Raw genomic sequence first — 12861 nt, 5'->3', positions numbered from 1 at the left:
CCCATTTTTTCCCATTTCTTTTCCCTTTTTTTTTTCATTTTTCCCTTTTTTCCCCATTTTTCCCCTTTTTTTTCCCCTTTTTTTTTCTCATTTTTTCCCTTTTTTCCCCATTTTTTCCCATTTCTTTTCCCTTTTTTTTTTTCATTTTTTCCCCTTTTTTTCCCCATTTTTTCCCATTTTCTTTTCTCTTTCTTTCCCCATTTTTTCCCATTTTTTCCATTTCTTTTCCTCCTTTTTACCTTTTTTCCCCATTTTTTCCCCATTTTTTCCCATTTCTTTTCCCTTTCTTTTTTTTTCATTTTTCCCCTTTTTTTCCCCATTTTTTCCCATTTCTTTTCCCTTTTTTTTTCATTTTTCCCTTTTTTCCCCATTTTTCCCTTTTTTTTCCCCTTTTTTTTTCTCATTTTTCCCTTTTTCTCCATTTTTTCCCATGTCTTTTCCCTTTTTTTTTCATTTTTTCCCTTTTTTTCCATTTCTTTTCCTCATTTTTTTCCTTTTTTCCCCATTTTTTCCCATTTTTTTTCCCTTTTTTTTCCCATTTTTCCCTTTTCTTTTCCCATTTCTTCCCACTTTTCCCTTTTTTTCCCCATTTTTTCCCATTTCTTTTCTCTTTTTTTTCATTTTTTCCCTTTTTTCCCCCATTTTTTCCCATTTTTGTTCTCTTTTTTTTTCATTTTTCCCTTTTTTCCCCATTTTTTCCCATTTTTTCCATTTCTTTTCGTCATTTTTTTCCTTTTTTCCCCGTTTTTTCCCCCATTTTTTCCCATTTATTTTCCCTTTTTTTTTCCCATTTTTCCCTTTTTTTCTCATTTTCCCATTTCTTTTCCCATTTCTTCCCACTTTTCCCTTTTTTCCCCATTTTTTTCCATTTCTTTTCCTTTTCTTTCTCCATTTTTCCCATTTTTTCCATTTCTTTTCCTCATTTTTTCCTTTTTTCCCCGTTTTTTCCCCATTTTTTTCCCATTTCTTTTCCCTTTTTTTTTCCCATTTTTCCCTTTTTTTCCCCATTTTTCCCATTTCTTTTCCCTTTTTTTTCCCCATTTTTTCCCCATTTTTCCCATTTATTTTCCCTTTTTTTTTCCCTTTTTTTTCCCCATTTTTTCCCCATTTTTCCCATTTCTTTTCCCCATTTTTTTCCTTTTTTTTTCATTTTTTCCCTTTTTTCCCCCATTTTTTCCCATTTCTTTTCCCTTTTTTTTTTTCATTTTTTCCCCTTTTTTTCCCCATTTTTTCCCCATTTTTCCCATTTCTTTTCCCTTTTTTTTATTTTTTCCCTTTTTTCCCCCATTTTTTCCCATTTCTTTTCCCTTTTTTTTTTCATTTTTCCCCATTTTTTCCCATTTCTTTTCCCTTTCTTTCCCCATTTTTTCCCATTTTTTCCATTTCTTTTCCTCCTTTTTACCTTTTTTCCCTTTTTTTCCCCATTTTTTCCCATTTCTTTTCCCTTTCTTTTTTTTTCATTTTTCCCCTTTTTTTCCCCATTTTTCCCATTTCTTTTCCCTTTTTTTTTCATTTTTCCCTTTTTTCCCCATTTTTTCCCTTTTTTTTCCCCTTTTTTTTTCTCATTTTTTCCCTTTTTCTCCATTTTTTCCCATGTCTTTTCCCTTTTTTTTTCATTTTTCCCTTTTTTTCCATTTCTTTTCCTCATTTTTTTCCTTTTTTCCCCATTTTTTCCCATTTTTTTTCCCTTTTTTTTCCCATTTTTCCCTTTTCCCATTTCTTCCCACTTTTCCCTTTTTTTCCCCATTTTTTCCCATTTCTTTTCTCCTTTTTTTCATTTTTCCCTTTTTTCCCCATTTTTTCCCATTTTTTCCATTTCTTTTCCTCATTTTTTTCCTTTTTTCCCCATTTTTTCCCCATTTTTTCCCATTTATTTTCCCTTTTTTTTTCCCATTTTTCCCTTTTTTTCTAATTTTTCCCATTTCTTTTCCCATTTCTTCCCACTTTTCCCTTTTTCTCCCCATTTTTTCCCATTTTTTTTCCCTTTTCTTTTCATTTTTTCTCTTTTTTCCCCATTTTTTCCCATTTCTTTTCCCTTTTTTTTCCCCATTTTTTCCCTTTTTTCCCATTTCTTTTCCCCATTTTTTTCCTTTTTTTTTCATTTTTTCCCCCTTTTTCCCCCATTTTTTCCCATTTCTTTTTTTTTTCATTTTTTCCCTTTTTTTTCCCATTTTTTCCCATTTCTTTTCCCTTTTTTGTTTTCATTTTTTCCCATTTCTTTTCCTTTTTTTTTTTTTATTTTTTCCCTTTTTTCCCCCATTTTTTCCCATTTCTTTTCCTTTTTCCCTTTTTTCCCCATTTTTTCCCATTTCTTTTCCCCATTTTTTTCCTTTTTTTAACTTTTTTTCCCTTTTTCCCCCATTTTTTCCCATTTTCCCTTTTTTTTTCATTTTTTCCCTTTTTTCCCCATTTTTTCCCATTTCTTTTCCTTTTTTTTTTTTTTTTTATTTTTTCCCTTTTTTTCCCCATTTTTTCCCATTTCTTTTCCTTTTCTTTCCCCATTTTTTCCCTTTTTTTCCCATTTCTTTTCCCCATTTTCCCCGTTTTTCCCCATTTTTTCCCATTTATTTTCCTTTTTTTTCCCATTTTTCCCTTTTTTTCTCATTTTTCCCATTTCTTTTCCCATTTCTTCCCACTTTTCCCGTTTTTTCCACATTTTTTCCCATTTCTTTTCCTTTTTTTTCATTTTTCCTGTTTTTTCCCCATTTTTTTCCTTTTTTCCTCGTTTTTTTCCCCATTTTTTCCCATTTCTTTTCCCCCTTTTTCCCCTTTTTTTCCCGTTTCTTTTCCCTTTTTTTTTCCTTTTTCCCCCATTTTTTCCCATTTCTTTTCTGTTTTTTTCCCCCTTTTTCCCCATTTTTTCCCCATTTTTCCCCATTTCTTTTCCATTTTTTTTTCATTTTTCCTTTTTTTTCCCATTTTTTTCCCCTTCCTTTCCCCATTTTTTTCCCTTTTTTTCCCATTTAATTTCCCTTTTTTATCCCATTTTTTCTCATTTTTCCCATTTTCCCATTTTTTTCCCATTTTTCCCCATTTTTTCCCATTTTTCCCCATTTTTCCCATTTTCCCCATTTTTTCCATTTTTTCCCATTTCTTTTCCCATTTTCCCCCATTTTTCCCCATTTTCCCCATTTCTTTTCCCATTTTTCCCCATTTTTTCCATTTTTCCCATTTTTCCCCATTTCTTTTCCCATTTTTCCCCATTTTTTCCCATTTTCCCCATTTTTTTCCATTTTTTCCCATTTCTTTTCCCATTTTCCCCCATTTTTCCCATTTTTCCCCATTTTTTTCCATTTTTTCCCATTTCTTTCCCCATTTTTTCCATTTTTCCAATTTTTCCCCATTTCTTTTCCCATTTTTCCCCATTTTTTCTCATGTTTCCCATTTTTCCCCATTTCTTTTCCAATTTTTCCCCATTTTTTCCCATTTTTCCCCATTTCTTTTCCCATTTTTCCCCATTTTTTCCCATTTTTCCCCATTTTTTCCCATTTTCCCCATTTTTTTCCATTTTTTCCCATTTCTTTTCCCATTTTCCCCCATTTTTCCCATTTTCCCCCATTTTTTCCCATTTTTCCCCATTTCTTTTCCCATTTTTCCCCATTTTTCCCCATTTTTCCCCATTTTCCCCCATTTTCCCCATTTCTTTTCCCATTTTCCCCCATTTTTCCCCATTTTTTTCCATTTTTTCCCATTTCTTTCCCCATTTTTTCCATTTTTCCAATTTTTCCCCATTTCTTTTCCCATTTTTCCCCATTTTTTCCCATGTTTCCCATTTTTCCCCATTTCTTTTCCAATTTTTCCCCATTTTTTCCCATTTTTCCCCATTTCTTTTCCCATTTTTCCCATTTCTTTTCACATTTTTCCCCATTTTTCCCCATTTTTCCCCATTTTCCCCCATTTTTCCCATTTTTCCCATTTTTCCCATTTTTCCCCATTTCCCCCCATTTCCTTTCCCATTTTTCCCCATTTTTCCCATTTTTCCCCATTTTTCCCCATTTTTTCCCATTTTTCCCCATTTTTCCCCATTTCTTTTCCCATTTTTCCCCATTTTTCCCCATTTTTCCCATTTCTTTTCCCATTTTTCCCATTTCCCCCATTTTTCCCATTTTTCCCCATTTCTTTTCCCGTTTTCCCCATTTCTTTTCCCATTTTTTCCCATTTTTCCCCATTTTTCCCATTTCTTGTCCCATTTTTCCCCATTTTTCCCCATTTTTTCCCATTTTCCCCATTTCTTTCCCCGTTTTCCCGCTGCAGGTGAACCTGAACTCCGTCCGTCGCTGTTTGCTCATCTCCTACGACGCCGAGTCCGAGCTGCTGCACTTCCGCCACTAGTGAGAGCTGAGCTCCCAAATTCCTGAATTCCCAAAAATCCCAAAAATCCTGAATTCCCAAAGTCCCAAAGTCCCAAATTTGTGAATTCCCAAATCCCTGAATTCCCAAAATCCCAAAGCCCCGAGTTCGTGAATTCCCAAATTCCCAAAATCACAAAAATCCTGAATTCCTGAAGTCCCAAAATCCTGAATTCCCAAATCCCTGAATTCCTGAATTCCTGAATTCCCAAAATCCTGAATTCCCAAAATCCTGAATTCCCAAAGTCCCAAATTCCTGAATTCCCAAAATCCCGAAATCTTGAATTCCCAAATTCCTGAATTCCCAAAATCCCCAAATCCTGAATTCCCAAATCCCTGAATTCCTGAATTCCCAATTTCCTGAATTCCTGAATTTCCAAAATCCATAATTCCTAAAGTCCCAAAATCCCAAAGTCCTGAATTCCCCAAATTCCACAGTCCTGAATTCCTGAATCCCCAAATTCCTGAATTTCCAAATTCCCAAATTCCTGAATTCCCAAAATCCCAAATTCCTGAATTCCTGAACTACCAAAACCCCAAAATCCTGAATTCCCAAAATCCCAAATCCTGAACTCCCTAAATCCCAAAATCCTGAATTCCCAAAATCCTGAATTCCTGAACTCCCAAAATCCCAAAATCCTGAATTCGCAAAATCCCAAATCCTGAATTCCCAAATTCCCGAATTCCTGAATTCCCAAAATCCCAAATTCCTGAATTCCTGAACTCCCAAAATCCCAAATTCCTGAATTCCCAAATTCCAGAATTCCTGAATTCCCAAAATCCCAAAGTCCCGAATTCCCCAAATTCCAAAGTCCTGAATTCCTGAATTCCCCATTTCCTGAATTCCCCAAATTCTTGAATCCCCAAATTCCTGAACTACCAAAATTCCCGAATTCCTGAATTCCCAAAATTCCCGAATTCCTGAATTCCCAAAATCCCAAAATCCTGAATTCCCAAAATCCCAAAAATCCTGAATTCCCAATTCCCAAATTCCCAAAATCCCAAACTCCTCAATTCTCAAATTCCTGAATTCCCAAAATCCCAAATCCCTGAATTCCCAAAATCCCAAATTCCCAAATTCCTGAATTCCCAAAATCCCAAATTCCTGAATTCCCAAATTCCCAAATTCCTGAATTCCCCAAGTCCTGAATCCCCAAATTCCCAAAATCTCCAATTCCCATTTTTCCCATTTTTCCCAATTCCCGTGGTTTTCCCCATTTCCCCCATTTTTCCCCAACTTTTTCCTCATTTTTTCCCTTTTTTCCCAGAATTTCCCCATTTTCCCTCGTTTTTTTTTCCATTTTCCCCCCATTTCCACCATTCCCCCCCCATTTTTCCCTTTTTTTTCCCGAATTTTTTCCATTTTTTCCCTGTTTTTCCCCCATTTTTTCCCAAATTCCCATTTTTCCCCATTCCCAGCAGTGCCTGGGTGGTTCCCCATTCCCAAATTCCCCTTTTTACCCATTTTCCCTCTTTTTTTCCCCATTTTCCCCCCATATTTTCTCCAGGATTTTTCCCAGGATTTTTTTCCCATTTTCTCCCCATTTTCCCCCCCTTTTTCCCTCTTTTTTCCCCCAGAATTTTCCCCAAAATTTTTCCCCATTTTCCCTGGATTTTTCCCATTTTCCCCAGAATTTCCCATTTTTCCCAGGAATTTCCCCATTTTCCCCGGAATTTCCCAATTTTCCCCAGGAATTTTCCCCGGAATTTTCCCATTTTCCCCAGGAATCTCCCCCCATTTTCCCCCCATTTTTTCCCCAGAATTTTTCCCAAATTCCCGTTTTCCCCAGAATTTCCCCATTTTCCCCAGAATTTCCCCGTTTTCCCCAGCATTTTCCGCCCATTTCCCCCCATTTTTTCCTCATTTTTTTCCCCAGAATTTTTCCCAAATTCCCATTTTCCCCGGAATTTCCCCATTTTCCCTGGGATTTCCCCATTTTCCCCAGGAATTTTCCCCAGAATTTCCCCATTTTCCCTGGAATTTCCCCGTTTCCCGGGATTTTCCCTTTTTTCCCATTTTCCCTGGAATTTTCCCTTTTTCCCAATTTCCCCATTTTCCCCAGGATTTTCCCCGGAATTTCCCCGTTTCCCCTGGATTTTCCCTTTTTCCCAAATTCCCATTTTCCCAGAATTTCCCATTTCCCAGAATTTCCCATTTTCCCCATAATTTCCCATTTCCCAGAATTTCCCATTTTCCCCAGAATTTTCCATTTTCCCCGGGATTTCCCATTTTCCCAGAATTTCCCATTTCCCCAGAATTTCCCATTTCCCCAGAATTTCCCATTTTCCCCGGAATTTCCCATTTTCCCCAGAATTTCCCATTTCCCAGAATTTCCCCATTTTCCCCAGAATTTCCCCATTTTCCCCAGAATTTCCCATTTTCCCAGAATTTCCCCATTTTCCCCGGGATTTCCCATTTCCCCAGAATTTCCCATTTTCCCAGAATTTCCCATTTTCCCAGGAATTTTCCCTGAATTTCCCATCCCCGTTCCCCCCCAGCAGTGTCCGGGTGGTTCCGGTCGGGCTCAGCCGGGGCCTGCGGAGAATCCTCGGGGAGAAATTCCCAAACCTGGCGCGGATGGGGGACGTCAGCGAGCTGCTCACCCGGTACGGGGACATCGGGGACACCACGGGGACATCGGGGACACCTTGGGGACATCGGGGACACCTTGGGGACATCGGGGACACCTTGGGGACATCGGGGACATTGGGGACACCTTGGGGACATCGGGGACACCTTGGGGACATCAGGGACACATTGGGGACATCGGGGACAATGGGGACATTGGGGACACCTTGGGGACATCGGGGACACCTTGGGGACATCGGGGACATCGGGGACATCGGGGACATCGGGGACACCTTGGGGACATCGGGGACACCTTGGGACACTGGGGACACCTTGGGGACACTGGGGACATTTGGGACACCTTGGGGACATCGGGGACACTGGGGACACCTTGGGGACACTGGGGACAATGGGGACATTGGGGACATCGGGGACATTGGGGACATTGGGGACACCTGGCGCGGATGGGGGACGTCAGCGAGCTGCTCATGAGGTGAGGGGACATCGGGGACACCTTGGGGACATTGGGGACACCTTGGGGACATCGGGGACACCTTGGGGACACCTTGGGGACATCGGGGACATTGGGGACATCGGGGACATTGGGGACACCTTGGGGACATCGGGGACACTGGGGACACCTTGGGGACACTGGGGACAATGGGGACATTGGGGACATCAGGGACACTGGGGACATTGGGGACACCTGGGGCGGATGGGGGACGTCAGCGAGCTGCTCATGGGGTGAGGGGACATCGGGGACACCTTGGGGACATTGGGGACACCTTGGGGACATCGGGGACATCAGGGACACCTTGGGGACACCTTGGGGACATCGGGGACACCTTGGGGACATCGGGGACATCGAGGGGACATCGGGGACGCCTTGGGGACACCTTGGGGACGTTGGGGACATCAGGGACACCACAGGGACACTGGGGATATCGGGGACACCTGGCGCGGATGGGGGACGTCAGCGAGCTGCTCATGGGGTACGGGGACATCGGGGACACCTTGGGGACATCGGGGACATCGGGGACACCTTGGGGACATCGGGGACACCTTGGGGACATCGGGGACATCAGGGACACCTTGGGGACATCGGGGACACCTTGGGGACATCGGGGACATCGGGGACACCTTGGGGACATCGGGGACACCTTGGGGACATCGGGGACACCTTGGGGACATCAGGGACACATTGGGGACATCGGGGACACCTTGGGGACATCGGGGACACTGGGGACACCTTGGGGACATCGGGGACACATTGGGGACACCTTGGGGACATCGGGGACACCTTGGGGACATTGGGGACACCTTGGGGACACATTGGGGACATTGGGGACATCGGGGACACCTTGGGGACATCGGGGACACCTTGGGGACATCGGGGACACATTGGGGACATCGGGGACACCTTGGGGACATCGGGGACATTGGGGACATCGGGGACACCGCAGGGACATCGGGGACACCTTGGGGACATCGGGGACACCTTGGGGACACTGGGGACATCAGGGACACCACAGGGACATCGGGGACACCTTGGGGACATTGGGGACACTGGGGGGGACATTCGGACATGAGACCTGGGGACACCTCCAGAGACGTCACCGGTCCCTGTGCAGGGACGTCCTGTCCCCCAGAGATGTCACCTGTGTCCCTGTGTCCCCTGTCCCTGTGTCCCCATGTCCCCATTGTCCCCTGTCCCTGTGTCCCCGTGTCCCCATTGTCCCCTATCCCTGTGTCCCCATGTCCCCATTGTCCCCTGTCCCTGTGTCCGTGTCCCTGTCCCCATGTCCCCATTGTCCCCTGTCCCTGTGTCCCTGTCCCTGTGTCCCTGTCCCTGTGTCCCCATGTCCCCATTGTCCCCTGTCCCTGTGTCCCTGTCCCTGTGTCCCCTGTCCCTGTGTCCCCATGTCCCCATTGTCCCCTGTCCCTGTGTCCCCGTGTCCCCATTGTCCCCTGTCCCTGTGTCCCCGTGTCCCCATTGTCCCCTATCCCTGTCCCTGTGTCCCTGTCCCTGTGTCCCCATGTCCCCATTGTCCCCTGTCCCTGTGTCCGTGTCCCTGTCCCTGTGTCCCCATTGTCCCCTGTCCGTGTCCCCGCAGTGACGCCGCCCTGTCCGAGAGCGAGGCGGAGCCGGACGGGCCCCAGAACGTTCTGGAACTGCCCCAGAACTGCGCGGGGAGAGGGAACGCGGTGACACAGCAGAGCGCCATCAGGGTGACAGAGGTGACATCATGGGGACACTGGGGTGACACAGCAGAGCGCCATCAGGGTGACAGAGGTGACATCATGGGGACACTGGGGTGACACAGCAGAGCGCCATCAGGGTGACAGAGGTGACATCATGGGGACATCAATGGGGACATTGGGGTGACATAGCAGAGCGCCATCAGGGTGACAGAGGTGACACTGAGGGGACACTGGGGACACTGGGGTGACACAGCAGAGCGCCATCAGGGTGACCGAGGTGACATTGGAGACATTGGGGACATCATTGGGGAACGCGGTGACACAGCAGAGCGCCATCAGGGTGACAGAGGTGACATCATGGGGACATCAATGGGGACATTGGGGACACTGGGGTGACCCAGCAGAGCACCGTCAGGGTGACCGAGGTGACATTGGGGACACTGGAGACACTGGGGTGACACAGCAGAGTGCCATCGGGGTGGCTGAGGTGACATTGGGGACACTGGGGACATCATTAGGGACATCACTGGGGACATTGGGGACATCATTAGGGACATCATTGGGACATTGGGGACACTGGGGTGACACAGCAGAGCGCCATCAGGGTGACCGAGGTGACATTGGGGACATTGGGGACATCATTGGGGAACGCGGTGACACAGCAGAGCGCCATCAGGGTGACAGAGGTGACATCATGGGGACATCAATGGGGACATTGGGGACACTGGGGTGACACAGCAGAGCGCCGTCAGGGTGACCGAGGTGACATTGGGGACATTGGGGACATCATTGGGGAACGCGGTGACACAGCAGAGCACCGTCAGGGTGACCGAGGTGACACTGAGGGGACATTGGGGACATTGGGGACACTGGGGTGACCCAGCAGAGCGCCATCAGGGTGACAGAGGTGACACTGAGGGGACACTGGGGACACTGGGGTGACACAGCAGAGCGCCATCGGGGTGGCTGAGGTGACACTGAGGGGACACTGGGGACACTGGGGTGACACAGCAGAGCGCCATCAGGGTGACAGAGGTGACACTGAGGGGACACTGGGGACACTGGGGTGACGCAGCAGAGCGCCATCGGGGTGGCCGAGGTGACACTGAGGGGACATTGGGGACACTGGGGTGACACAGAGCGCTGCGACACTGACCGAGTGTCCCCCTGTCCCCCCCGCCGTGTCCCTCTGTCTGTCCCTGTCCCTGTCCCCGTGTCCGTCTGTCCCCCGTGTGTCTGCCTGTCCCCTATCCCTGTCCCCTGTCTGTCTGTCCCCTGTGTGTCCCCCTGTGTGTCCCCGTGTCCCTCTGTCCCTGTCCCCTGTCTGTCTGTCCCCCGTGTGTCCCCCTGTCTGTCCCCGTGTCCCTCTGTCCCTGTCCCCTGTCTGTCTGTCCCCCGTGTGTCCCCCTGTGTGTCCCCGTGTCCCTCTGTCCCTGTCCCTGTCCCAGATCGGGCCCCGTCTGACGCTGCAGCTGCTGAAGGTGGAGGAGGGGCTGGGCCAGGGCAACGTCCTGTACCACGGGCTGGGTGAGTGACACACCTGGGACACACCTGGGACACACCTGGGACACACCTGGGACACACCTGGGACACACCTGTACCACGGGCTGGGTGAGTGACACACCTGGGACACACCTGGGACAGGTGACACACCTGGGACACACCTGTACCATGGGCTGGGTGAGTGACACACCTGGGACACACCTGGGACAGGTGACACACCTGGGACACACCTGTACCATGGGCTGGGTGAGTGACACACCTGGGACACACCTGGGACACACCTGTGACAATATGAGAAGGACCTCACCTGTACGGAGGTGTATCCCAGGTGTAACCCTGGTGTAACCCCGCTGTAACCCTGGTGTAACCCCGGTGTAACCCCGGTGTAACCCCGGTGTAACCCCGGTGTAACCCTGGTGTAACCCCGGTGTAACCCCGGTGTATTTCTGTCACCTGCAGCCCCCAAGGGTGAGCAGGAGCTCCGCGAGCTCCAGGCTGTGCTCAGGTGTATCTCAGGTATCTGTGGGTATCTCAGGTGTACCCAAGTGTAACCCAGGTGTACCCAGGTGTAACCCAGGTGTATCCCAGGTGTATCCCCAGTGTAACCCAGGTGTAACCCAGGTGTACCCCAGGTGTAACTGAGGTGTACCCCAGGTGTAACCCCGGTGTAACCCAGGTGTACCCCAGGTGTAACTGAGGTGTACCCCAGGTGTAACCCCGGTGTAACCCCGGTGTATTTCCGTCACCTGCAGCCCCCAAGGGTGAGCAGGAGCTCCGCGAGCTCCAGGCTGTGCTCAGGTGTATCTCAGGTATCTGTGGGTATCTCAGGTGTACCCAGGTGTAACCCAGGTGTATCCCAGGTGTATCCCCAGTGTAACCCAGGTGTAACCCAGGTGTACCCCAGGTGTAACTGAGGTGTACCCCAGGTGTAACCCCGGTGTAACCCCAGGTGTAACCCAGGTGTATCTCAGGTGTAACCCCGGTGTAACCCAGGTGTAACCCAGGTGTATCTCATTTACCTGCAGCCCCCAAGGGCGAGCAGGAGCTCCGCGAGCTCCAGGCCTGGCGCGAGCGGCGCCTCCAGGTGAGGGCGGAGCGGCGGCGGCTGCAGGAGCAGAACCTGGAGAGGAAACGGAAACAGAGGGAACAGCACAGGTGAGACACGGACAGGTGAGACACGGACAGGGACAGGGACAGGTGGGACACGGACAGGTGAGATGGGGACAGGTGGGACACGGACAGGGACAGGTGAGACAGGGACAGGGACAGGGACAGGTGGGACACGGACAGGTGAGATGGGGACAGGTGGGACACAGACAGGTGGGACACGGACAGGGACAGGGACAGGTGAGATGGGGACAGGTGGGACACGGACAGGTGGGACATGGACAGGTGAGACACGGACAGGGACGGGGACAGGTGAGATGGGGACAGGTGGGACACGGACAGGGACAGGGACAGGTGAGACACGGACAGGTGAGACACAGACAGGTGAGATGGGGACAGGGACAGGGACAGGTGAGAATGGCACAGGTGAGACAGGGACAGGACAGGGACAGGTATGATAGGGACAGGTGAGAGGTGGGTGACAGGTATAGGAGAGACATAGGGGACAGGTAAGGGGACAAGGACAGGTGGGACTGGCACAGGTGAGGCAGGGACAGGGACAGGTGAGGGGACAGGGACAGGGAACAGCACAGGTGAGACAGGGACAGGTGAAGGGACAGGGACAGGTGACACTGAGACACAGGTGAGGGTGGCAGGGTCCTCCCAGGTGAGGAGGGTGACACAGGTGAGGATCAGGTGACACAGGTGAGGACAGGAGGGTGACACAGGTGAGGCTCCCCCAGGTGTCCCTGTCCCCACCTGTCCATTGTCCCCTCACCTGTCCCCGTCTCTCGCAGGGAGCGCAGCCTGGCCGGGATGGGCCGGGCCCCAGGTGTCCCCCCAGGTGTCCCCACAGGTGCCACCAGCACAGGTGACACCGCAGGTGGCCCTGGGGGTGACAGCGACGTCGAGGACCCCGGCGCACCTGGGCCAGGTGAGGCCGAGGCGTCGGACGAGGACGAGGCCGAATATTACAGAGAGGAGCTGGGGGAGGAGCCGGACGCAGGTGAGAGTGGGGGGGATTTGGGGGCTCCAGGTGGGGTTTGGGGTGTCCAGGTGAGGTTTGGGGGCTCCAGGTGGATTTTGGGGTGTTCCAGGTGAGGTTTGGAGGCTCCAGGTGAGGTTTGGGGT

General features: G+C 48.7%; 1 protein-coding gene across 2 annotated transcripts in view; it reads left to right on the top strand.

Annotated features, from left to right (window-relative positions):
- PPAN (peter pan homolog) overlaps positions 1–12861 on the top strand; it is a 30959-nt gene that overhangs the window by 16447 nt on the left and 1651 nt on the right. Inside the window, exons 6-11 of one of the 2 annotated variants that reach the window (XM_058821430.1) lie at positions 4255–4331; positions 6852–6956; positions 9033–9156; positions 10569–10647; positions 11649–11778; positions 12528–12736. In XM_058821430.1, the coding sequence (XP_058677413.1) occupies positions 4255–4331; positions 6852–6956; positions 9033–9156; positions 10569–10647; positions 11649–11778; positions 12528–12736 (724 nt within the window). Of the gene's footprint in view, positions 1–4254; positions 4332–6848; positions 6957–9032; positions 9157–10568; positions 10648–11648; positions 11779–12527; positions 12737–12861 lie in introns of both variants that reach the window. The other variant, XM_058821429.1, reaches the window with a different exon arrangement.

This window comes from Ammospiza caudacuta, chromosome 29 (genome assembly GCF_027887145.1).
Source record: "Ammospiza caudacuta isolate bAmmCau1 chromosome 29, bAmmCau1.pri, whole genome shotgun sequence".
Lineage (NCBI taxonomy): Eukaryota > Metazoa > Chordata > Aves > Passeriformes > Passerellidae > Ammospiza > Ammospiza caudacuta.
Note: the sequence above shows the minus strand (reverse complement) of the source record. Positions and strands in the feature narration are given on the sequence as shown.